The sequence below is a fragment of the Aethalodelphis obliquidens genome, unplaced genomic scaffold (genome assembly GCF_003676395.1).
Source record: "Aethalodelphis obliquidens isolate GAN/ISIS:26980383/991018 unplaced genomic scaffold, ASM367639v1 scaffold23, whole genome shotgun sequence".
NCBI lineage: Eukaryota > Metazoa > Chordata > Mammalia > Artiodactyla > Delphinidae > Aethalodelphis > Aethalodelphis obliquidens.
This window is the reverse complement of record NW_020837967.1, coordinates 17,052,932-17,080,079: the sequence shown is the minus strand read 5'-3', so window position 1 is coordinate 17,080,079 and position 27,148 is coordinate 17,052,932. Positions and strand designations below refer to the sequence as shown.

General features: G+C 37.2%; 1 protein-coding gene across 1 annotated transcript in view; it reads right to left on the bottom strand.

Annotated features, from left to right (window-relative positions):
* MYO3A (myosin IIIA) overlaps positions 1 to 27,148 on the bottom strand; it is a 166,495-nt gene that overhangs the window by 45,466 nt on the left and 93,881 nt on the right. Inside the window, exons 16-21 of the mRNA XM_027121878.1 lie at positions 26,088 to 26,214; positions 22,196 to 22,406; positions 20,254 to 20,401; positions 8,584 to 8,737; positions 7,125 to 7,213; positions 4,994 to 5,123 (exon numbers count right to left, since the gene is read on the bottom strand). Of these exons, the coding sequence (XP_026977679.1) occupies positions 4,994 to 5,123; positions 7,125 to 7,213; positions 8,584 to 8,737; positions 20,254 to 20,401; positions 22,196 to 22,406; positions 26,088 to 26,214 (859 nt within the window). The remainder of the gene's footprint in view (positions 1 to 4,993; positions 5,124 to 7,124; positions 7,214 to 8,583; positions 8,738 to 20,253; positions 20,402 to 22,195; positions 22,407 to 26,087; positions 26,215 to 27,148) is intronic.

The following is a 27,148-nucleotide window of genomic DNA, read 5'->3' as shown; positions in this document are numbered from 1 at the left end:
CATGAAGTAGTTATAAGCAAATCAAGTGTGGTTGAGGGCAAAGGACGTTTTCAACCTAACATTCAGAAACATATGCCTGGTGCTAGGGCTCTATAATTGTACACAACCCAAGGCTGTGGAAAATCACAGTGTAGTGAGAAAGATTACGTCCTCTGAAGCCAGGAAGACCTGGGTTTGCACACCAGCCGCAGTGTTTAAATTGTGGATCATCGACTTAGTCTCTGAGTCACAGTGTGAGTCCATAAAACGCGGATAATTACGCCTACCTCACAGGATTCTGATGACAGGTGACGGTGTGTCTAGCCCGTGGTGCCTGGAAATGTCAGTTCTCTCTCACTCGTTGCCCACCTCCCACCAAGCACAATACACCAACTAACCCACGAGCCAAGAGTTTATCATCCTAGTAGGAATGTTCAAAATATCTCCAGGATTCCGTATCACTTCAGGAAGATTGTTTCTCTTTCATTCTTGCAGGCAATGAGGCTACATATTTTGGCAAATTCCTCATTTTTTTGGTGGCTGCAGAAGGCTGGCTCAGGGATGAGGGTGCAGGAAGGAGCCCTGCCTGGGGTGCGGCTGGCAGCGCCCTGTTCTGCTCCCATCCCCTTTCCCTCATCACCCCAGGAAAAGTGCTGGGGAGGGGGGGTGACTTCTGTGCGGGGCTGAAACTGCATTCGGCACGGTTCCCTCTTGAAATGTGACTCTTGCTGAACAGAGCTGAGTGGACAGAGACAGTAACTGATGACCGTCAGAGGGGCAGCTTCAGGAAGTATGCCTACTGTTCTTTTTCTTTCTTTCGTTCTTTCTTTTTTTTTTTAGGATTATCAGGGAAAGTTTTAAAAAAATAATTTAATTGGGAGAAAAAGTGATCATAGACTTGGAGATTTCTTGGAAGCCTGATGAACATACAAAGTGCTAGAAGCACATGAATTAGGACAGACCCTTTGCTTAACAGACATCATTACTTAATATTAAGCAAACATAAAGTAAAATTTTAAGTCTATCTGAAAATCAAACAACTAGAGGGAATTTAAAGATTACTAATTTCCCTTTAACAAAATTTACACACTAACCATAAAATTATTTAACAACAAGATAAAGTGAGAGCCTTTCAAAAACTCATTTATGCATACCAGCAAGAACTAAAATTAGCGTAGATCTTAATTTCAGAGAAATGTATCCTCTTTGCATCTATAGTTGACCTGATGAACGAACCTGTGATAAAACAAACTAGAGATTTGAGCTGCCAGCAATTCTGATGTATTTCCCCCTAATGCCGGCCGAACTATATTTCATATTTGCATGCAAAGGGCCATGGTTATTTTAGAATCTTGCAGAAGCATAATGTAGAACCAACGAACCTGAGCTTTCAAGCCTAATTCTAAGACTTCTCAGCGGGGTAATGTTGAGAAAGCAGCTCAACGTTCCCCAGTCTCAGTGTGTCATCTGTAAAAGCAGTTCCTCCTCAGAGTGTTGTTTTTAATTTATTTATTTTTGGCTGCATTGGGTCTTTGTTGCTGCGCGCGGGCTTTCTCTAGTTACGGTGAGCGGGGGCTACTCTTCGTTGCGGTGTGTGGGCTTCTCATTGCGGTGGCTTCTCTTGTTGCGGAGCACAAGCTCTAGGCGTGTGGGCTTCAGTAGTTGTGGCACGCGGGCTCAGTAGCTGTGTTGCACGGGCTTAGTTGCTCCGCAGCATGTGGGATCTTCCCGGACTAGGGCTCGAACCGTGTCCCCTGCACTGGCAGGCGGATTCTTAACCACTGCGCCACGAGGGAATCCCGAGTGTTGTTTTTAGAAGTAAATGAAAGTACTTAGTACAGTGACTAGCACATTGCAATTTCTAAATGAAGTTATCTATTGTCATTGTTATTATTATTATATGTGTACACATCTAGCTGAATGTAAACCCCAAACACCTTTGATAGCTTTGAGGTTGAGTTACTGAAACACCTTTGACTATAGAGTTCTGCTCTCCTCCCTGGCCAACTAGACACTGTTCTGCTGAAAGTCAGGAGACATGGCATAGTATTGAGAACCTGGTTGCATATTTTATAAGGGTGAAAACATGAAATTAGATGCGTAGATGCTGTTGGCAGATACAAAAAGAGATGGCTATCTTTATGTGAATTCACTTTATTAAGAATATTTATAATATATATCATCTTTTAGAGTTAATATGAGACAAGGGAGAGCCGCATCAATCTGTTTGTGTTAAATGCTCCAAAGTTGGAGCTTTAATACAATTATATTGTTTCTAACATTCAAAGGCTTTCTTTTTTTAAATTTTTATGGGAGTATAGTTGATTTACGGTAGACAATTGTTAAAGTCAAAACTGAAGACTTTTTTTATGAACAAGATAAAGTAACACAAACTGGATTACCTTCTCACCTAAAACAACTAAAAAGACATACGAAGTCTATGGAACAGTTTTTTTTTTCTTTCCAATTTTTTTACTGTGGTAAAATAGACATAACATAAAATTTAGCATCTGAACCTTTTTAAGTATACAATTCAGTGGTATTAAATACATTCATAACGTTGTGCAACCATCACCACCATCAATCTTCATAACCCTTTTCATCTTGTAAAACTGAAATTCTATACCCATTAAATACTAACTCCCCATGCCCCCCATCCCAGCTCTTGACAACCAACATTCTACTTTCTGTCTCTATGATTCTGACTACTCTCAGTACCTCATATAAGTGGAATCATGTGGTATTTGTTTAGGAGCAACAATTTTTGCATGAAGCAACAATTTTTGCATCAATATAGGACACTGATCCCTGAGAGAGAGGAAACAAATGAGGTGAGCCCTATGATTACTCCAGCTTTCTGTCCAGAGGGTTTATGTTGCAATGCAGGGAGAGGAACCCAATGAAGCCTGGAGAGAACAGATGTAACCAATAGGAAACAAACAGCAAGAGAGTGTCAAGCCCAACCATATCGCTAATCACATTAAATGTAAATTGTTTGATCACCTCAATTAAAAGGCAGAGATTATCAGGTTGGATTTAAAAAAGCAAGGCCCAATTATATGCTGTGTACAAAAAACCCACTTTAAATATAAACTCAAAAAAAGTTGAAGTTAAAAGCATAAAAAGATACACCATTTAACTACTAATCATAAGAAAGTTGGAGTCTTCCTATTAATATCAGGCAAAGTAGATTTCAGAACAAAGAATATTACCAGACATAAAAGAGTTATTTAGTAATAATAAAGGGGACTATTCATCAAGAAGATATAACAATTCTAGATGTTATGCATCCAATAACAGACCTTAAAGTACATAAAGCAAAAACTGATAGAAATGAAAGTAAAAATAGATAAATTGACAATTATAGTCAGATATTTCAAAACCACTTTCTCAGTAACTGAGAGAACCAGGAGAGAGAAAACTTGTAAGTATACAGAAGATCTGACCAATATTATCAACCAAGTTGACCTAATTGCCACTTATGGAATACTCCACCCACCAACAGCAGAATACACATTATTTTCAAGTGCAAATGAAACATAAAACAAGATAGAGCATATTCTGGGCCATAAAACATGTCTCAATAAAGTTAAATGAATTAAATCATACAAAGTATGCTTTCTGAGCAATACAAAATTAAATTAGTAGTACATAACAAAAATATACCTGGAAATCCCAATATATTTAGAAATTAAATGTAATACTTATAAATAACCCCTATAAATGCCTATATTAGAAAAGAAGAAATTTTCTTAAATCAATGACTTAAGTTTTCATCTCAGAAATCAGAAGGCAAAATAAACCCTGAAAGAAACAGAAGAAAACAATAAAGACAAAAGCAAAAAAAAAAAAAAAAATCAACAAAATTAAAACTAAAAATTCAATAGACAAAATCAATGAAACTAAAAGTTGGTTCTTTGAGAATATCAATAAAATTGATAAACGTCTAGAAAATCTATCAAGAATAAAATGAGAGAGAACATACATTATCTATATCAGGAATAAGAGAGCTGATATAACCTCAAGATCTACAGACATTCAAAGGATAATAGGGGTTATTGTTAAATTTATGTCAATAAATTTGACAGCATAGATTAAATAGATATTATCAAATTTATGTCAATAAATTTGACAGCACAGATTAAATAGAAAATTTTCCTAAAAGATACAACCTACTCTAAAGCTATTTCAGATTGACATATACAAACTGCTATATTTAAAACAGATAACCAACAAGGACCTACTGTACAGCACAGGGAACTCTGCTCAATATACTATAACAACCTAAATGGGAAAAGAACTAGAAAAAGAATAGATACATGTATAAGTATACCTGAATCACTCTGCTGTACACCTGAAACCAACACAACATTGTTAATCAACTATACTCCAATATAAAAAAAACTATATTTCAATAAACATTTTTAAAAAAGACTTTCTCAGGAATAAAAGTCAGTAAAACGTTCAGAAATCAATCCATGTAACTCACCATATTTATAGATATAAAGCAAAAACAAAGCAAAAACAAATGATAATTTCAATAGATGCAGAAAATTCATCTTTGTACGTCAAGAACTCATCATATTTTACTGTCTAAATATATGTTCTTTATTGTGTGTCAGTTATACATCAACAAACTATAAAAAATGAAGTGCAGAGAACAATTCTGAACTCCAATAAAGAAAAAGACCAAACTACATTTTTTTTTCTACTTAAGAGCAAATGCAAGGATTATATGGTTGGTTGGAAAAAGGCACACAACTTTTTAATCGATTAGGCAGAACTCACTAAACCTGTAGGATCTCAAAGGCTCATCCAATGTTGCCCACTCCTGACACAGCAGGTAATTCTGAACTATCTGAAGGTGATGGTACTCTTTTAGTGAGCAGCTAGGACACCACCGTCTTTTCTGGTGAGTAATTCAAAACTTTTCTTTAATGGAAACCTAGCTTCTTTGTAAAAATAAAACCAACTCACGCACCAAGAAAAATGGAAGGAAACTGCCTCGGCTTACCTGTTTTTGTTAGAGGGTGGCTGACTAGCTGTCGAATTACGCTGTTTTCCGACGACCTCAAAAGTAGCACAATATCAGTTGGGAGGGTGTCTCTGTTTTTAGCTAAGAACCCACTTGCGTTATAGATGACCTGTTGATAAAGCATGGTATCATCATTGTCACAGTCAATGTCATCACCCTCATCCTCATCAGCAGCATCATTATCATCACCAATAGGTATTTATTGAGAGCTTTACTTAGCGCTAAGTGACAGGTACACAAGGATTTACAAAGGTAGTCCCTTACAACTCGGTTGGAAAAGTGAACCTCTCCAGGCTTACATTATATCTTTTCAGAGAAAAATCTGTGTCATAATGATTGTATTTGGGTTGAAATAATCAAAGAGGTTTGATTCCTCCCATTTATTATATCATGTTGGCAATGTTGTGGGTCTCCCTTCTCTATTTGGAGGGTTGGGGCCCCCAAGGTGTTCTCATTTCTGTGATAACTGGTTCACCTGCAGTAAACTCAGGAGCAGTGTGGTCTAAATACACTGTGGGTGTGTGTGTTTCTGGCACTTCTAAATAATTTTAAGATTTTTAAAGATCAATGCAACCCAAAGATTTTTGTAGGATGGTCCAATGTGGCTGTTGTTATGGACTGAATTGTGTCCCTCCAAAATTAATATGTGGAAAATCTAATCCCCAATGTGACTGTATTTTGGAAACAAGGTCTTTAAGGAGGTAATGAAGGTTAAATGAAGTTTACTGTAAGAGTGAGGCTCTAATCCCACAGGACTAGTGTTCTTGTAAGAAGAGGAAGATACACCAGAGATCTCTTTCTCCCCCTCCTACGTACACAGAGAAAAGGCCATATGAAGGCACTGGGAGGAGGCAGCTATCTGCAAGCCAGAAAATAGACCTCACCAGATGTGCTGGCACCTTGATCTTGGCCTTCTAGCCTCCAGAACTGTGAGGAAATAAATTTCCATTGTTTAAGACACTCAGCCTGTGGTATTTTTGTTATGGCAGCCCAAAAGACTAATACAGTTGTTAAAAATAACTGGATAGGGTTTCCCTAGTGGTGCAGTGGTTGAGAATCCTCCTGCCAATGCAGGGGACACGGGTTCGAGACCTGGTCCAGGAAGATCCCACATGCCGCGGAGCAACTAAGCCCATGCGCCACAACTACCGAGCCCACGTGCCACAACTACTGAAGCCCGTGTGCCTAGAGCCTGTGCTCCACAACAAGAGAAGCCACCGCAGTGAGAAGCCCGCGCATCGCAACAAAGAGTAGTCGCCACTCGCCGCAACTAGAGAAGCCCGCGCGCGGCAACGAAGACCCAGTGCAGCCAAAAATAAATAAATTAATCTTAAAAGAACTGGATAAAATGATCATAGGAAATTCTTAACGAATATTTTAAAGTAGGCTTATTTGGAAAATCACATGCTGAAAAATCATGAGAAAGGTTATAACTGTGATATTTAAGGTAGATTTTGTTTTCAATGACTAAAGTCTGGACTACTGACTGACACAGAAGTTCTACTAGACTAGAACGCTCAGGGTTCTGCGGTATTTTATTTTGTTTGTATATGTCTATGAATTCCTTCTTGATTTGAATATCTTCTTAGTCCTCCAATATTTATAACATCATTGTGAGGGAAAGACCTGTTATTCTCTACAGAAGGGAAAGAAACTGTCTCCTGGGTTTCTTTCCATATGTAGGATGGCATATCTGAGGTATGCTCTGGTGTAGGAAGTGTATCCACCAATGCATAAACACTGCTTCCTCTGACTGCATGACAGTCCATCAGTTAATTCTAATTAATCAGCTCAGGGATCTGGCCGTACCTCCAGCCTGGTACCTTCTCTTGTTGGGAAGGAGGAAAGACAAAGGCTGCCATGGACAGAGAAGCAACTCAAGTCTGAAGAAGGCAGTTTATACAAAAGGTTCTCAGCTATCATTAAAAGAAGAAAAAAATAGGTACCCATTGGCAGCCAACCACATGCCAAGCCACACCTCAGGATCAGAAAGATGTACTCTTTATATCATTACAGCCATCTATAAATATTTTGGGCCATAATTTTCGTGGCCTTATTATTCAATGAAAGACTAAAGAGAAACTCAGTTATAATGTTTCAGAGTTCTTACCTTTCCTGCATAATGGTGAATTCCAAAACTAACTTCCATTCTTTTAGGCCTCCAGAAGTACTGTGATTTCAGATTACCTTCAAATTTTTCTGTAGAAAAAAATTTAACTCCAATATCAAGCATGTAGGAGGGCCTCAAAAAATACCGATTGAGGGCTTCCCTGGTGGAGCAGTGGTTGAGAGTCCGCCTGCCGATGCAGGGGACACGGGTTCGTGCCCCAGTCTGGGAGGATCCCACATGCTGTGGAGCGGCTGGGCCCGTGAGCCATGGCCACTGAGCCTGCGCATCCGGAGCCTGTGCTCCGCAACGGGAGAGGCCACAACAGTGAGAGGTCCACGTACCGCAAAAAACAAAAAACAAAAAACAAAAAACCAACTGACAGAATCATCTCTTTCACCATAAAATGGAAAATGTGCAGTGAATAAACACAGAAAATTTTATATAGTTATTACAAGCAGATTTGTAATATAATTATAAATGGTAAGGCAAAACTTGAGATCATGAATTTTACCATTCCAATATGATTTAGGTCAGCAGGTCTCAAACCTTAGCAAGCAGCAGAATCACCTGGAGGGTTTGTTAAAATAGACTGCTGGGTCCCACCCCCAGAGTTTCTGACTCAACAGGTCTGGAGTGGGATCCAAAAATTAACATTTCTAGCAAGTTCCCAGGGGATACTGATGTTCCTGGCCTGGGGACCCCATTTTAAGAACCACTGGTACAGAGGGAGGAAACTAAGTACTTGAGATTGTCCAGAGAGCTTTGAAACACAGCTGGATGTGAAGCCATGAGCCTAGAAATTTGGTATTTTGGTTCTCTTTTTTATAAGAAGAGCTATAGGTTGTTACTGATTACATAGGAAACACAATAGGATCATACAGGCATGTCTACAACAGTTTTACCAGCACAAGTTCTCTGTTATTTCATGTCCTAGAAGGTACATTTTAACATCAAAATCAAGGGACTAGTATGAAATGATTTCCCCACCACGTTGGGGTTATTTTCTTTTCCATCTAGTATCGTCCAACTAGAGGAGAGAATAGGCAATCAGTGAGTCAGATAAATGACGAGAACATCACAGATGAATTTATTTCCTCCCTGTTAGGTATCTCATTTCCAATTCTGGAGCTGTCCTTTTGCCCTGTCCTCCAATTTCTAGTTTTGGGCTGGATAATTACTAAGGTCATTTCTAACATAAAATCCTATGATTGGGGCTCTACCATAATATAAGGAGAAGTCCAATACTGAAACTTGTTTAATTCATCACTAAATATTTCACCCTATTATAAACATTCACTGGTCTAGGTATTAGATCCAAAGCCTCTTCCCCAAAGTTAGATACGCAGGCTTTGTCACAGCAATACTCTACTAGATATTTAAAAACATTTTTTTAAGTCATTCATAACTACATGACCGTATTACATGAAAACTATGTAGACATACTGAATTTAAAACTCACCTACAAGAGTCTGGTCGGTGGCCTTGGGAAATCTACACTCTTCATCGAGGAGGGACAGTAAACCCATTGGCTTCTGCAGGAACATATCTAGGAGAGGCCGGTTATCTTCGTATTCAATAACTCTAGCATCCACATCTTCATTTATGTATTCATTCTGTAACGGAACATGAGATGTATAGAAACACTTAAAATTTTGTGAACAATATGTAACTTGGCAGCAACTACCTAAAATTCTACTTTACACACATGATAAAAAATTACTCCCTACGACCTTGCCCTTAAGCTGAGGGTATCATTTTATTTCTCTCTCCCCAGAAGTGCCAGTTCATTAAAGTTAGCACTGATGATACTCAGGGTAGTAATAAAAAGTTTCTAGCTTCTATACTAGAATTACAGGCATCTCAAGTTTTCCAGATGCAGGAGACTATGTTGTTAATGAGCAGTAATAAAATCATGTTCCAGAATTGATAGAATATTAATTAGGTATATCTTAGGGTTACACTTCCCCCAATTTAAGCCTTTTATCTAAATTCAGAAATGCTGGATCTCTCAAGAACATAGTTTTTCAGTCATGATGACATTTACATTGTTTGGGGTGAACGGCTGTGGGTCACAGGAACAACCAATGGCTGGAGAACCAAGAACACGTAGGTTCCCATCTGGGCTCTGCCACTTGACGAACCATATATTCCTTTGGAATTTTCTTACTTTTTAAACTTCTGTTTTTTCATCTACTAAACAGAAGTAACAATCTCCATCTAACAAAGTAATAATATCTGGTAATCACTAGTAATCATTTGTGGTGGAGTATGATATAAAATGCATAAAATAAAAACAATAATTACTGTAAGATGTTGGTACCAGCACAACATAGATACTGATGATCTATTTTACAAAAATGACAAGAAGAATTGTGCTGTAGCTTTGCTTCTATGACTTTTGCCTTCATACTGGGTCCCCCTCACCCCCAGTGCTGCAATGTGTAAAAGACAGGACATAGACGACCTCTGAACTCGGACTTGTAGTGATGCTTACATGGAGGGTTCCCCTCACTTTCTCAGGTGATAAAGCAACTATTACTGGGGAAGTGTATCAAATAATTGCTGACTGGGGAAGAATGCCCTGCACCATTCACAAACGAAAGTTACAGGCTACTTTCATTACCATTTTAATATATTCTTTAATTCATTAAATATTTTCATTGAACACCTTATAATAAGGCACTGTGATGGGTGATAAAAGGATGTTTAAAACAAACTCTCTGTCCTCAGTGAATTTAAGATAAAATTTGAGTGATTAGTTTTGTAAATAAATACCCAAAATGCAAGGTAACACGGGATAGATAAATGCTAGGTACGATGTACTACAGGAGTTCAGAGAAAGAGAATTTCTTTCTGGGATCTTCATGGATGAATTTAGCCAACGGCAGGTGGGGCATTTCATAAGCCAAAGTTTTAATCTCTGCTTTTGGGGCCTTATAAAATTGAAATCACAGTCAAGAGTGTCACCAGGAAAAAAAGTAAATGTATATTTTTAAATAAAACAAAATCTAATATGTAAAAATGAGGCAGAACCCACTGGTCTAAAAGTTAGATCACCTGAAAGACATTCAGTTTACCCAGTACAAAAAATGGAAACAATGTTTGAAGTTTCACAGCTTTTTCACTTGAAGGTAACCTTGGGAGATGTACACAGACCTAGAATTACGTGACTGTCAGACACATTATGCTGACAGCATATTATAGCTTAAATGGCAACTGCAAAGTTCAAAAGAGGTTTTGTATATTTTCTGTGGAAAGCGTTCAAGGTTATGGTCTAAATCAATGCATTTGTCACTTCTATTTGCCTGTGTCAAAATCCGCTGAGTGCTTCGGTGGCAGGTCATACAGAGCAGAGTAACTTGGAAAACAATGGGCTTAGACCTTTAAGATACTTGTTAGTATCTCCAGGCAAACCAATGGAGAAAAAATGCTGTCACTCAGGATTCACAAAGCACTCGCTTTTAGTAAAGTTATCACGCCTAAAACAACATATTATGTATTTTTATGGCCGTAATGATTTCGAAATGTTCAGTTGTTTTTAAGTATATGTGGACAAATGTAGCTCATGTAACTACTCAGAAAGTCCTCTATGTCCTGTACATTAAACAAATACATTTAAAGCAGATGAGTAGAGCTGTTAACTACAGTAAAGCTGAGCTGTTTAACATATATAATCCCTACTCTGTGGAGAGGCCCCCAATTCCCTTTTGAAAAAGGGATCATTTTAAGCATACATCAAGGAGAAAGGAAGTGAGAAGCCGTGGGTGTTAGAAAACCTCATGCCTGAAACAAGATCTCCTTGTTCTGCATTGAACTTTGAGTGTGAGGCGTGGAAGGACATAGCAGTAAGAGAGCCTACGGAAGATGCATCCGCAGCTACGGCCTCAACAACAAGCTTAAATACTTTGGGCCAGGAGGGATTTGAGATTACTACCTTGAGTCCTCAGACTCACACAGCAGCGTGGGAGGGTGGCCACCATAAACTGATAGGGCTGCAAGCTTCCACATGCTCCTAAGGCAGGTGAAAATGCAAGCGTGGACTGCTCAGCATGGAACACCAACACAGTAAAGGCTCCACGCGTATCACTCAGGTCTCACCCCCTCAGAGAGCCCCTTCCCCGTCTCCTGGTCTGACCCAGCAATACCCATTCCTCCACTGGTCACTCTCTATCCCTGCCCTGTCCCAGCCATCATGCTTTAAATTATTTCACAGTATTTCTAGCATTTTCACTTATCCTCCCTCTCTCTCATTAGAATGAAAACTCCATGAGGACAGAACTTTTATTCCCCTCTGTACCCTTTTCCTCTGTCTCTAGGGAGACTTGGGTGTGTTAAATAAATTACAAATGAATGAATGGAGCTCTGAGTGACTTTCCTGGGAAATTATCTTCTTTCTCCTCCCCCAGCTTTATTGAAATAGAATCGACACAGAACACTGTGTAAGTTTTAGGTGTACAATGTCTTGATTTGATACACTTATATACTGAAAAATGATGACCACCACAGAGTTAGCTAACAACTCCATCCCATCACATAATTACCTTTTTTTTTTTTTTTTTTTTTTGGTGAGAACATTTAAGATCTATTCTCTTAGGAACTTTCAAGTATACACAGTATATAGGCAGCCTAGCAGACTGCATCATCATGTAAAGGATAAACAGGTCTTACCTATCCCCCCCAAAGCACCACGTTATCATTTTACTGTTGGAGAATATGTTTTTACTACCATCTGGTAGTTTGGGCTAAGTCTGAAGTTTCAAAAAGAGCTTCCCGAAATCAAGGTTTCAATCAAGGAGTTTGGCTTACATGGTATTTTCTTTCATGCAAGATGGGTATATGCAGTAACAGGGCACACTGAAGTCTTACACTGAACTTGCACCTGGGAAATGAAGTCATATCCTTCTCATGTAGGTAAGTCCATTACCTGACACTGCTCCACAGTTTTAGGTATTTTAGAATCTGGAAGTATTTTAACAGTTGGTTTAGAGGATCCTCAATATTTATTCTCTGTGTTTGCTGTTTCAAGTCATAAATCACTCTCTCTTATTTTTATAAGTTTAGTCCACTTTTTAATGATTCTCTGCTTCAAGTCATGGGAGAAGAATGAATGGGATTTATATCAGACGGTATTTGCAGTTCGCCTAGGTTTGTGGCACCGTCTCTGTGTAGATCGTTGCAGACAATGCTACATAGTGAAATTGAACATTTGTGGAGCACCTGCCATGTGTATATTTAGGGGCAGGTGGGACTGGGGAAGGTAGAAAGAAAGATGAAAAAGGTAGAGTTCCTGCCCTTTAGAGCATAGCAAGAATGCTCTCTGCCTTTCCATTCCAACCTTTAAGTTACATCCTAGGATTTCTTTGCTTTTGCTATATTCTCTTTTTCAGTTGTTCCATCTCCTAGGTCTATATCCTTCCTGTTAGGTGGTCTCTAAGCTCTCCGGCTGTCACAGTCTCTGTCACCACTGCCAACCGCCTCAGTGTTACTGTTCTCTCCAGTCTCCTTCCTTCCAGACTTCCGTTGATTCTCCTTGGCCTTTCATGTGAAAATACTGTCTTTCTCTCTTTTTCCTCCCCTCCTTCCCCTCTCCCTTCTTCCTTCTTTCTTTCTTCAACTAGATGGAGCATGTTTTCTTCTGTACAAGAGAATACTTTGTAAGTTCCTTGTTTCTTCTGAACTTCGCTTATTTGTTTGTTCGTGAGAATATCCTGGATGGGTATCAGAAGACCCAGATTCCGGCCCTGGCTTTGTTTAACCAGCCTGGAACGTTGGGCAAGTCACAGGGAGTCATTTGTATCTATGAAATATAAATGATCTATTTAGGTTTCTTCTGGTTCTAACATTTCAGAATGCCAAAACTGCCTGACTGTGCTGTGAAACTTAATGAATAAATGAATAAACATTCTGTTGACAGAATATTTACAAGGGGGAAGAAGCCACATACACATTTATTCCCTGACGCCTGTCTTTTAGTAAAAGAATTCCTACTCACCAACTTCTCATATGAGTGTACACACTCATGAAAATACTGCCCGCGTGGAAAGAAACCATTGAGAAGTTACTCACTCTAAGAGAAAGGCTTTATAGGTTGAAAATCTAGGATTTAGGGTGTTATCAGTACTCGAGGTGCACTGAGTATGTTTATTATAGTGAAAAAAGAAATTTTGCCACTCTTTATCTTGGAATAATTTCAAACTAACAGAAAAGGGGCAAGAACAGTACAAAGAATTCCCACGTACCCTTTACCCAAGTTCCCCGATCCCTAGCATTTTACTGCATTTGCTTTATCATTTGCTCTCTTTCTATATATACATATTATTTTTAGTAATAACATTTTACTGAAGTAGCTAAGTATTAAAAAAAAAACTAAAAATGAAGAAAGCACAGTGGTAAATATGCATGCTGTAAAAATCTAAACTCTTGATGTTAAGTAAAATTTATGATTGGAAATCTATTTCTTTCGGTATTTTCTATTCAAAGCTGATATCAATGGTTTCGTTCATTTTTACGTTAATAGCAAGCCAAAGAGAATGTTGATCATCATTCATTTGAAATGACATAGGTCACTAATTCAGAATTTGACAAGTAAACTAATGAGAAAGTATTTTGCATAATTCCTAATAAAATATACATGTTATATTTTACATATATTTAAGAACTTTGGAGAAAGGAGATTTAAATGATGTTCTCTAGAAGAGCTTCCTTTTTCAGAAAAAGAGATATATACATTTTGAGATGAAAAGTTTCATCTAGTCACTTTTTGTATGTGGTACCTAACCTTGAAAAGTCTTTAAAAGCCATAAAGGATTTTACAAATTTATATTCTATTGACAGGTATTGGTTTAGGATAAGGAGGAATTTCAGTTAGGAATTCAGACGACATGTAGTTTTCTATACGCCGGGATCTCTTTCACCTTAAACTATTTTTGCTTTACTGTCATGTCTATGTCTTTACCAAAAAATTTTATTTCAGTTTGTCAATGCTATGTTCTAATCTTACATGTAGAAAACTATAGTAACTGTATACAGATTGATGCTCCTATAGTAACTGTATACGGATCGATGCTCCTACAGTAACTGTATACGGATCGATGCTCCTACAGTAACCATATACGGATCGATGCTCCTACAGTAACCGTATACGATCGATGCTCCTACAGTAACCATATACGGATCGATGCTCCTATAGTAACTGTACACGATCGATGCTCCTACAGTAACCGTATACGGATTGATGCTCCTCACTGTATATTTCACTCAAAATTATTTTTAACCATAATTAAAAGATTTTTAAAAATAAAAATTGTCAAAATAAGTACCACAAATCCTCACATCACATTCAGGGTGTTGGCCAACTTCACTGATAGAAAAGAAGTAGACTGAGTGCAGCATGGGTGTTGAGGGAGGGACGGGGAGGACCCGGGAGCCCAGGAGGCTGCCTGCGGGAGCCAGAGAGGGAGGGTGGCCCGCTCACAGCCGGGAGATGCTGCAGGGATGTGCCACGTGTATCTACTCATTTGGGTACCAGCTTTCATGCTCACTTAGTAGGTGAGAAGTTTAAGGAACATTTGTGTGTGATCTCAAACAGTAGCCTAAAACTTGGCCAAGCATTTATAAAGGAAGATTTATTGCATACCAAGGGTTTCTTAAATGTACAGCTGTCTTAATGCTTAAGGAAAATGCCTGTAAAATTGCCTTTATCCCTTGGAGAGCTCACATAAGACAAATGCCACCACCATCACACACATATGGCGTGTGCAGTAGGGAAGAAAGCTGGATATAAGATAAAAATTCACACTTTGCAAGCAAAACAATTTGAAGACATTTATAAGGGGTTTGTTTCGAATTACCCACATATTTTTTTACCAGATGACTGATTCTTTTTACTTTATGATGATAAAAAACGTTGCAAGGATAGATACTATGTAATTGAACGAATCTTTGTTCTTTGTAATTGCCACAAATTATGTGTTGGAGCCCACATTCAAATCCTCAAAAGCTTTAAACTTTAGGATATGAACAGCTGGAGATAAAATTCATACACATCAGTTTCTGTGAGAAGCCAGAGCCATAATTGCAGTTATTGTTTCCATTTCGTGCTGTAAATAGCTTCCTGCTTATAAGATGACTTCTGACTTTTAATTTTAAACCCATGAGTGCATATATAAATTATATATGTATATATATGTATGCCTATATTTTAGCAAAACAAATACTAATAGCTCATTTTAGAAACAAACTTTAGGGACTTCCCTGGTGATGCAGTGGTTAAGAATCCGCCTGCCAATGCAGGGGACACGGGTTCAAGCCCTGGTCTGGGAAGATCCCACATGCTGCGGAGCACCTAAGCCCGTGCACCACAACTACTGAGCCTGTGCTCTAGAGCCCGCAAGCCACAACTACTGAGCCTGTGTGCCACAACTACTGAAGCCTGTGCGCCTAGAGCTGGTGCTCTGCAACAAGAGAAGACACCACAATGAAAAGCCTGCACACCGCAACGAGAAAAATGCCCTCGCGCAGCAATGAAGACCCAATACAGCCAAAAAAAAAAAAAAAAAACCCAAAAAACTTTAGCTCAGTTAACAGTGAGAAAAATGTGCTGCACTAATGGATCAGAAAGCTTATCCTAGGTATAGATGGGCATATGAGGAAGTAGAGTGAATCTTCAGGATTCTAGAGCAATGCTTTGTAGTATCATACATGAGTTCTGGGCCTAAAGAACAATGGCATTTATTCCAATTCAAACTCATGCCCATGGGGGACTAATCCATCGTTAGTGTTCATTGAGCTCCCTTTCATATGGAAGAAAACCAGAAAATAAGCAAAAACAAACCCAACAAAAGCAAAGTCTTGGCTACAAATTACCATGGAGATTCAGTGTGAGGGCTATTTCGAAAAGATGCCTCCCTTATTAGAAATGCGATGGCTTGTTTGCTGCTCTTTGAGCTGCTAATTAAAAGCTTTTTGAAAAATATGGAAGTAAACAATGTGCATAAAATAATGCTCTACAAATCAAATAGGGAAGGTTGAAATATGAATACTCTATTTGTGGAATTAATAAAGTTGACAGAAAAGTATACACTTTTCAGTTGCAACTTATTTAGCAGAGTTTGATTGAGTCTTGAATTTTAAAAGATTACAACCATATTCCTCATCACCTATTTGCAGGGGAGGGGACCTAGATTATTATCTAACTTTCAAAATACTGTTTTCAGATATAAATTGTTCCTTTAAATTTTATTAAAGTCAAATGGTTCTTCTAGTGCTGTAAAAGTATGGAAGCTTCCAATGTTATATTCAAATATTAGCTTCAAATGAAATATCAAACCAGACAATTTTCAGGAGCTATATATTATACACATTAGAAAAACAATACTACTCTAGACCTACTGTCTTAGACATTCTAAATATCTAGATAGTAAGGAGAAAAAAGATACAAGTTCTGGATGCTCTTGGTTGTGGGTTGAGATTACGAGGAATATAATTTATGTCCATAGAAATGTAGGTTTTGAGAAGAAAAGAGGCATAGCTGCCAGTGAGTTAAAAATGAAGTTCCCAGGGACTTCCCTGGTGGCCCAGTGGAAAAGTCTCCGCACTCCCAATGCAGGGGGCCCGCGTTCGATCCCTGGTCAGGGAACTAGATCATGCATGCTGCAACTAAGAATTTGCATGCCACAACTAAGGAGCCTGCATGCCGCAACTAAGACTGCGTGCAACCAAATAAATAATTTTTTTTAAAAAATGAGGTTCCCAGACTTAGGAATATGTTTCAAAAGGTATACAAATGGTTAGTTGGAGGCAACCATTCTGAGAAACAAAACTATCCACTCAACAAACTATGGATTAGGTCACTGTCATAAAGTCTTTCACTAAACATGTTTTACTATAGTCTATTGATTATTGTTTTAATAGAAAGTAATAGGAAAATGATATTCAAAATACCTTCATAACCAACTTTACTGTACATCACATGCAAACAGAACTGGGGCAAAACAGGAAACGCCTTTAGCTAAACTTTATGTCCCAATGTTGTAGGACTGACGATAAAGATAATATTTGTTGATTAAAGCAGAACCAGAAGTGGTTTCATCTGTGTAGATGCTACCCAAGGCTTGTGTCTTGCTCAGATTGGATAGATCATGTGTATGTCCATGAAACTGAGAACATTACGTCTTCCTGATAAGCAATAACAGCTTTACTAAGCGAAGGAGCTCTTAGGTCAAACCTATGATTACATTTGACCAGAAGAAGTGTGACCATGATTTTAATTAATGATTTGGCTTAAGTAGCTGTTTCTTATGTATAGAAATTGGTGTAAATGTGCTCTCTTTATCTGTGGTAGCTAATACATACAGCTACATAAGCATTTCTCAGTTACAATTTTTGCTTTCACACGTAAGTGACAGAGTGAAAGAAAAAGAAACCCAAACAGGTGCACACACACGTTAAAACCAACAGAATCTCTGACTACTCCTGTGTCCACCAGATCACAGATTCACTGACCTGATCACTCAGTTGCCAATGCTTGGTCCGTAAGATTATGAAGTAGGGATGCTTGGGTCGTTACCCTAGGAAGGCAATTGAAAGGACTGGGAATGGCCTTAATTCCTCAAAGTGCTTTGCATAATCTTGGATCCTAGTTACATTTTTAATTTGTTGGGGCAATTTTGACTTGGTTTTGTCCTGAAAGCCTCTCAAGGATATTTTTAAAGGAGCCATATTAGAGTAGTTTCATTTGCAGCAAGCCCAAAGACAAAACAATTAAGAGCATTAGAATGATGAATGAAATTCAAGGCTATCAATCAAAGTGAACTGTAAACTACAATTTCATAAAAAAGTGAAAAGCGAATAATTATTGAAAGATATGTACACGGGTTTAAAGGGTAGTTCCAACAAAATCAGGTTCTAACCTCAACCCCCCAAAGAGAAGAATAATAGAAGTCTACTAACACAAGTTGTTAATTAATTAATCAGATGGGGAAATACACAAAGACACACCTGGTCCCATGAAGCAAGTAATCCTAATAGATCCCTATCAAAAAGTCCAAACCAAAAAATATTTACTTATTTCAATTTCTGGTTAGAATGGATTCTGTGAACACTGTGAGTCATTAAAGCAAGATGACGTTGATTAATAAATATTTATTGAGCATTTGCTATATGTCAGGCTCTGAAGATACAAAAAGAATTAATACACAATCCCACAATCCTTGACCTCAAGGAGTCTTCAGCCTAGTGAGAGAGAGCAAAAATGGAAACTAAATACTGTGATGTCAAATGTCAAATGTTTTTACTGGACCATAGGGGAGGGAGGAGTAAGAATAAGTCTCACTGATTTTTTGGATTTCAGAAATGAGAAATGAAATGTAACATAACATCTTTGGCTTCAATAAGCTGGTGGACAGAGATGCCATTCTCTAAGAAAGAATATAAGTGGGAGGGAAAGATGATGGGTTCAATTCTGGATAAAGTTCTGGAAGCTGTCCTAATCAGGGGAGGTTTAGAGAGAGGCATGGGCTGGAGGTGAGGACTGAAGCATCCCTAGCATTTAGGGAGTAGTTGAAATATTGGAAATAGAGTCTTTCCTAGTGAATATAAGAAGAGGTCAAAAATGGAACCCATTGGGAGCTAGCATTTAGGGCAGTAATTGGCTGCACATTGGAATAGACTGGGAACCTTTGAAAAATAGTGATAGCTAGGTCTCATTCGACGATACCTGACTTAATGGGTGTGGGATAGGATCTGAGCACTGGGATTTTACCCAACTGATTCACATATGTAGCCAGGGTTAAGAACCACGGATTTATGGGCTGGTGCAGGAAGAGTAAAGGAGGAACCCATCAGAGAGCAAGAGAAACAGAAAGCGTGTTAGGGATGACAAAAGAGGGATTTACCAGAAACAGGAATCTGTCAACAGGGTTGATAATAGTAATGTGGAGACTAAAATGTTTCTGATACTAATGAGTGATGAGATTAAGAAGGGCCCTTCCAGTAGCCAGATACCACGGACTCAATGTACCCAGGCGGGGAAGAAATCAATACATTACAGTGAAGGTTGAATATGTTTTCAAGGAGCCTGGCTATGAAGGGAAGGGGGAGGGCTATGGCTGCAGACATAGCAGGCTGGAGAAGGGCTCTGTTTTTAAAGACTTTAAAGGATTTCATCATATAACTAGGCCAAAGGATGGCACTACTGGAGAGGAGTGGAGAAGGGGTAGAGGGAGAGGGTGACAGAATGAGTATGTGATGAACAAGAATCTGGGGTAGATGAGAGCTGTGCAAACACAGATAAAATCTTAAATTTATGTCCCTTTTTTGACCTAAGAAATGTCACAATCCAAACATTTTTTGTGCAACTACTGTTTTCAAGATGTGATCTCAAAGTAAATTTGCAATAAGGCTAAATATTTTGAAGCAAAAGAGGCTCATGTACCTCTAATTTATCTCAAATTTAAACAAAAACCTCAGTTTTAATCAGTAAACACAAAACAATTTAATATTATTTAAAGGAGAAATAGCACACTAAATGATATAAAATACCACTATTTCTTTTAGACTTGATTAAATAAATAATTTTAACACTAACGTTTTGCCAAATGCAATGCAAGTGAGTTTCTGACTTTTGAAGCTGAATCATTATTACACATTGTACTGTGACAAAATTACCGTTTCATGGCATTTACATCAAATCCATTATCTTGCGTTCTGCTGCCTAGCAACTGGAATTCTGAAGTTTAATGCATTTTAGATGGATATTTACATTTCAAACAGAATTTCAGCTATGCAGTCTACAGAAAGAGAAAGAGCTAGACACATCTGCTTACTTAAATTTCCAAAGGAAACTTCTTTGTTTGCAAGGACTCAGACGTGCTAAGTTTTGGAGAAGAGTCCAGTGATCTTTGGTGGAGTACACTCAGCATCACGTATCAAGATACACTACATTCATACCAGCTTTGGGGCTTGTTTTTGTTTTTATAATGAGCATGGAGAAAAGGAAATCTTTTTTGGTCTTTATTAAATGTTTCAGGCTTTCAATCTATGATTTAGATCCTGCTTCATAGTACAATTCTCCACAGAACACACACACTGCATGCATCAATACTATATATAACAAAGCACCTCAACTTACCTGTTCCCAGGCGAACACATGTTGATTGAAATAAAACTGAATTTGTTCATTTGCAATGTTAATGCACAGCTGCTCAAAGGAATTTTTTTTGAAATTTTCAAAGCCAAATATATCCAGAATGCCAATGCTTAGCTCATCATCATTCCCACTGGAAGATTGAAGAGGCATTATTTTGAGTTCTTATTTATTTTCTTAGGAGGTAATTCAAAGCAGGGTATCTCAGAGTCACTTTTGTTATTTAGCTAAGAAACTACTACCAGGACATAGGGTGAAAATTTTTTCTTTCTTTTTTTTTTTTTTTTAAATTTTTTTAACATCTTTATTGGAGTATAATTGCTTTACAATGGTGTGTTAGTTTCTGCTGTATAACAAAGTGAATCACCTATATATATATACATATATCTCCATATTTCCTCCCTCTTGCGTCTCCCTCCCACCCTCCCTATCCCACCCCTCTAGGTGGTCACAAAGCACCGAGCTGATCTCCCTATGCTATGTGGCTGCTTCCCACTAGCTATCTATTTTACATTTGGTAGTGTATATATGTCCGTGCGAAAATTTTCTTAATTGAAAAAGTTTCCCTCCACAGAACATTAACTAGGTAGCATTCATTTTAATATGTAGACAGTATAATATTTTCCTTGTGCTACAGAAACTACTCCTAGAGTCATGAATCACAGGGAAAACCTAGCCAGCGCTCAGAATATAGTATGAATGTGTTCAGTAAAAACCATACCAGAAAAGCAAAAATTCAGTGAAAGAGTATTTAGTCTCTCATTTTAGGACAATCAAAACATCCTGCTAAAGATATTTTACTTATTTTAAAGAACTGTTATTTGGTTTTTAATTATCCACTCATAATTTTTAATATGGGATGAACAGTAACCTGGAGAAAGATATAAATATATATTAATTTATATCATAATGAAATAATTTAAAATACAATTCAATACTATTTCACAATTCAATATTCCAGATGCAACTTTGCCCTGCTCCTCCACAATGGTTACCTCTGTTCACTAATTTTGAGGGAGAGAGACTTAAGAACGTTATTCCTCGATGTTCTTAACTCTCTTGGATAGTCTGAATGCTACTATGGTGTGGTGTGTATTTTAGTGGAAAAATAACAGTGAATTACACCCCTGAAATGTATATGAAATGGTCTTTTATGCTTAGTAAGCAAGTGTGAAAGAGGTGATCTTAAGGTAGGAATCCACCATATTTTTCACATACCAATTTCTAAAGAATATATAATTTATAGGAGAACAAAGCTTTGGATGTAAATGTAAGGATATATCTCGGCACAATCCCTGGTGTACAGAGAGCACTCAATGGTGGCTGCGATTTCAGATAAGGCACTAGACAGGCTGGAGACTTAAGCTGCATTTTGCATCTGTTATGGTCAGATAACACTACTGTTCACATCTTGCTCTATCACTTACTAGCTATCTACAGCATTTCTTAACCAAATTTCATTGAAGATCATATGTACCCCTGCTGGGTTATAATGAGAGTTAAACTATGAAAAGAAAGTTTTCCTTTGCCTTGAAAATTTAATTCAATCCCTCAAAACAAAGACAAAGAACTGCTGAATAGACATTCTCTGCAAGTAAAAAATGGTATATGCTTCACAGTACACCTTCTAATTAAAAGAACATATAAATTGACAGTAAGAAGTCACATTAAAAAATCACTTTCTATTATGTTTATTCATGTTGCTACAGTTTCTGTGTCCCAGCAGTTTTAAAGTTTTATAGCTACCTGATGCAATGAAGTGGCACCATTAGGAAATAAAGCAGAGCTTAAACTAGAAACAAAAGTTTAATAATTAAATGACACCAATTAGAAACATTTTCAAAGGGACTCACAGACAAATCAGTAAATTAGAAAACAGATTTACATCACCTGACGTTTGGGGAACAAGTTCTATAAAGTTTTTTACCTGGGTGATGCGTTGTGCTTCAGTAAGCTGTTAATGCAATTGACTATCCAACTAAACAGGCGTCCATATAAAGTTTTCGCTGTTGCATCCCTGACGTCAGTAGCTTTCTCTACGGTATTGGGTCGTATGATGGTTTCTCCTCTAGTGACCACGCAGTGGGAGGTGAGAGCTTCTTGTAGCTCATCTGCTTGAATGCAAAGCAAAGAAGCAGCTAAAAATAAATAAACATGTGTTGTTAGATGATATGATGACAATGATGTCGTTTCCCAGAGAATGAAAATGTCTTAATTCACCTTCTTCAAATGACATGAAATAAACATGTGAAGGTTTTATAATATAAAAAGAATATCCTATTCAATAGGAGCCCTGTGTTTCTTCTAGATCATCTTTCTCCGCTTATCTCGACTGGTCAGCTATAGGCTGTTGTATAATACAGCACAACCCAAACTGAGCTGGCTGATAGAGTGACCTTCCACACAAACCAGGGGTGGTTTAGGTGACGCCAAACACAGTTTCACTGAATTATGTTAAAATATTTAAAAACATAATGAACAGTTCTGCTATCATTTGGATGCCATTATTATAGACACATTTTCAAAACATGGAAATTAATTGTAAAGTTACCTAGACTTCAGGGATATACCCAAACAAATGCATTTTAAGTAACTTCTGCAAGATGGAAACAAACGAGCATAAAACGTCTTGACATTCATATACTTTTTAATCATACTACTGTTTTTCAGTTATATATGTCAATGACTAAAGTTTGTTAAAACTTATTGCCCGAACAAATATTTAATTAAATATCACAGGTAATTTTAACTCAGTGAACAAAACTCATTGTTGCATATAATAAACATCCTTAACCCAAACTATTACAGGACAGACAGGCTGACTTCTCAAATCAGTCGTTCTGCTTTTAAAATATTTTGAACATTTTAAATTTAGTTTTAGCACTTGGGACAAGATATTTCTTGGTTATGTTGCTAAAATTGTTGAACCTTATTTAAACAAAATATTTTTTCACAATGTAGAAGTAATATAAGCTTAATACACAAATCCTACCTTCAGAGAAAACATTCTGCGTTTCTTTCCTTCTAGGCATGTTTATTACCGCTATTCTGCACATACATTTTACCTTAATAGCTTAAGCATTTCCCATTTTGTTGAATACTGTTTGTTGATATAATTTTAATCTGCTGCATAATATTCTGACATATATGATAACATATCAATTTTTAAATTGTTGCATATTTAGGTTGCTTCCATATATTCACAATTGTAAAGAATGCTAGGATGAATATTTTGGGCATGAATCTGTGCTTCTGTCTTGTATTATTTTCTTAGCATAAACTGCCTAAATTCAGCAATTGGTTGAGTATATAAACACTTCTAAGCCTTTTGATATATTCTATTTAGCTGCTCTTCAAAAACTCTGAACCAACTGTACTCCTACCAGCCAACTGAAAGGTAAATAATTTCAACACAATTTCATGGACACCAGGGATTATTATTTTTAAAAAGAATGCTTTCTTCTTTCACTTTGACTCCTAGCAAAGCTGAATACTTTCTTCTTTGCATATTTTTATTAGTGATTTGTGGTTCTTACTTTGTAAACCGCCACATTTTCGTTTTCTTATTTTGTAAACTGCCTATTTTTCATTGATATATTCATCTCTTCCTAATCAATTTATAAGAGTTTAAAGAGAATAATGCTTTGATATATATATTGCAAGTATTTTCCCTCATTTTTCATTTGTATTACAATTTAATTTATTTTCCTTTTTTTGGTATGAAAGCTTTAATTTTTATGTTGTCAAATATCCACTTAAAAAATTATTTCTGCTCTTGGTTTTCTGTACATAAAGTCCTTCAAGTCTTTTCTCATCTCAGGATTATATAAATGCATTTTTGTCCTGTACAATTATGTATGTATGTATTTATTTACTTATTTGCATTTAAATTGATAGACATCTGGAATACACTTTGGTATATGGCGTATGAGAAGGATTCAAACTCCTCCTCCTCCAAATGGTCGGCCAGTTGCTTGTCCCTACAACACTGATTCCCTAGTGATTTGTAATGCCTTTCTGGTAATTCTACTTTGCTCTGTTTCTGAATAATGTCTCCTATTGACTGGTATGTCTATTTCTATTCCCCCATTATTCATTAATTTGACATATATTTATTTATTGAACATCTACTACATGCCAGGTGTTTTACCTGGGGATATACTGCTAAGTAGAACCCCTTTTAAGACAAAGTTCTCATCTTGATGGTCTTTATCCAGAGGGAATGAGAAGCTAATCAAGAAGAACAAGTGGGAAGATAGAGGGGGAGAAGGAGAGGGACAAGGATGGGAGAGGAAGGCTGAGAGACACCACAGATACATGTGTTAAGTGGTTCCTGAATGAACTGTGGAGGACAACCTGGAAAAGTTCAAGAATTAACGTGCAGTGAACAACTGGGTGGTCACTTAGTGCAGGTGAGAGGTGATGTGTCTTAGATGAGAATAATGATGATGGAGAGAAAGACAAGAGGTCATATTTGGGAGAGAGTTTTGGGATAGAATGGACAAAACTGGTGCCTGATTGAAACCATGCACCTGTAAAATCATCTGGAAACATGGCCCTGGTTTGGAGATAATTCCTTGTAACTTTAATTACAAATCACTTTAATGTAAATTAGTAAAATTTCTATTTTCCATGAGTGCTTTAATTAGTTTTAACTATATTCATATTAATATTAACCTTCTGTGACCCATATGAATGTCTCCTGCTATACGGAAATGGGTTTCCAATCATCAAAATCATTTTTCAGTTCGGTAGTTTCTAAGTGTACTCATATTTACGACATAGCTCTATTGCAACTCATTCTGTTGGTTGCTGATAACTCTTGTAATTATGATCAGATGGTGAGGTTTGAATCTTATCATTGGCGTTTTCTGGCAATTCCTTCCACTTCTGATAACCTAATGTCATATGTGCCAATTAAGTTTTCCTTATATATGAAAAGCCAGAACAGGTTTCCAGGTACCTGCCAATCATTACATGCCAACCTCAGACGCTTGTTCTGCTGTATTACCAAGCTGGTGGGATGGAGATGATGGGGATTTGGGGACAGATCCAAACCAGGGTGGCCCTCTGAAATTATCCTAAATTATCATTCTGTTCCTGAGTAAGTATAAATCAGAAAAAAATATATAAACAAAATTTTATAACATTATTTCCTAGGTTATGAATGAAACTTTAACAAATCTGGAATTGTGGAGGCATATGACAACACTAAAAATAAAAATTAGGGTATATTCTAAATTAAAAAACTTTGCCACTGGACGGTATCAGTGAGAAACCTTAAATTATTAAAATAATTCATCAAACTCTGCCAGTAAGAGAAAAGCTGATTTGAAGCAAATACCGTGATGTACTTTTCTTGCATAGAAAATGAGTCCGAAATTAATCAACCCAAGATGAATGCGTGTAAAAAATCCATCCAGTACGAAAATAAATATTCAGGTCTTTATTACTCATAAAATGATACTGATGCCAAATTGTTATCACAATAACAACTTTAACTCTTTTTCAGATCAGTTTGCTAAATTTTAATTATGCTTTCTGTGTTTTTACATTGAAATGTAAATAGCTCCTAAAATAATCATGAAAGCCTAGCCTTTAGAAATGTTTTCTACAGTAATTACTTAATTTGTAGCCATGAAGATCTGTTTTAAATAGTGGACTTTGAAAACTCCATTTGACACAACTTGAATCTGAGTATTCATTTTTAGGATTCCAAAAAAGTACAACTGCTTGAAGTTATCCCTATGTGACACTTTCAGTATGTCATCAGACTTTTTTTAGGAGTTCAGTTTTGAATGCAAGATAATAAAACTCACAGTTCTCCAGAGCTGCATGATTAGAAATGTGGCTCTTGTCAATCTGGTGTTCGGTTGCCACAGAAGAAAATTCAATGTTTCCAACGTTCAGGATTGCAGCCAGTATACTGTATACACTTCCAAGTTGCTGAAACACAGCACAGAAATTAGCATCATTCTCCCCTTGAGTACAGCAAGGCAGTGCCTGTGGCTGCCGACAGACTGGGGAAGAATCTTTAGGATCCAGCATAACAAGGTTATCCCACAGACTATGATGTCAAACTAAGAGAAGTCAACTGGCTTCCCTGGTCCTCTCATTCTCTTCAAATCATCAATGTTGGCTGAATTATGGCATTCAAGAATTGTAACTTTTTATGTATGTTGAATGAAGACAACTAGGTATCAAATTATCATTTTTAAATTATTATCAAATGACTAACTAAAAGGGAATTTTATGCCCCTCCCATGCTGACTAAAACCAATTTTTAAAAATAAAGTGTTTCACAGAAATTCAACACTGTGTGATGCTTTAAATACTTTAAAATTTACTTCACAAATATTATTTGATCACAACTGAAGCCATAACTGATAATCCAAAGAAAATGTACTAGCTTGTGATTTTAGACTGTTATAAGAAATGTAAGCAAAATTAAAGCAGGAAAAAAAAAAGGCATTCTTAGACAAAAGACTTGTGACCTTGTGCAAAGGGAAACAAACAAAATTCCTGTCACGACGCGATAAAAACTGCCTTTAAATGAGTTGACTCATAAAACTACTAATCATTTATCTTAAAACTATGGCAGGAAAATGGCTTAGGAAGTCACGGGTTTTGAAAAGTTTTAAGAGTTTTCCAATTTGTGTTATTTGTAGAGAATATCTGATTTTGATTTGCCCGTCACTTGGCCTGGCCTGTGCTGAATCACAGATGTACAAGTAAATTGTAAACCCCGAAATATTGAAAGGGAAACCTACACCATGGGTACTGTTGGCACCAACCGGAGAAAGACAAGGGGGGAGAGACAGAATGAGAGAGAAAGAGAGAGAGAGAGAGAGAGAGAGAGAGAGAGAGAGAGAGAGAGAGA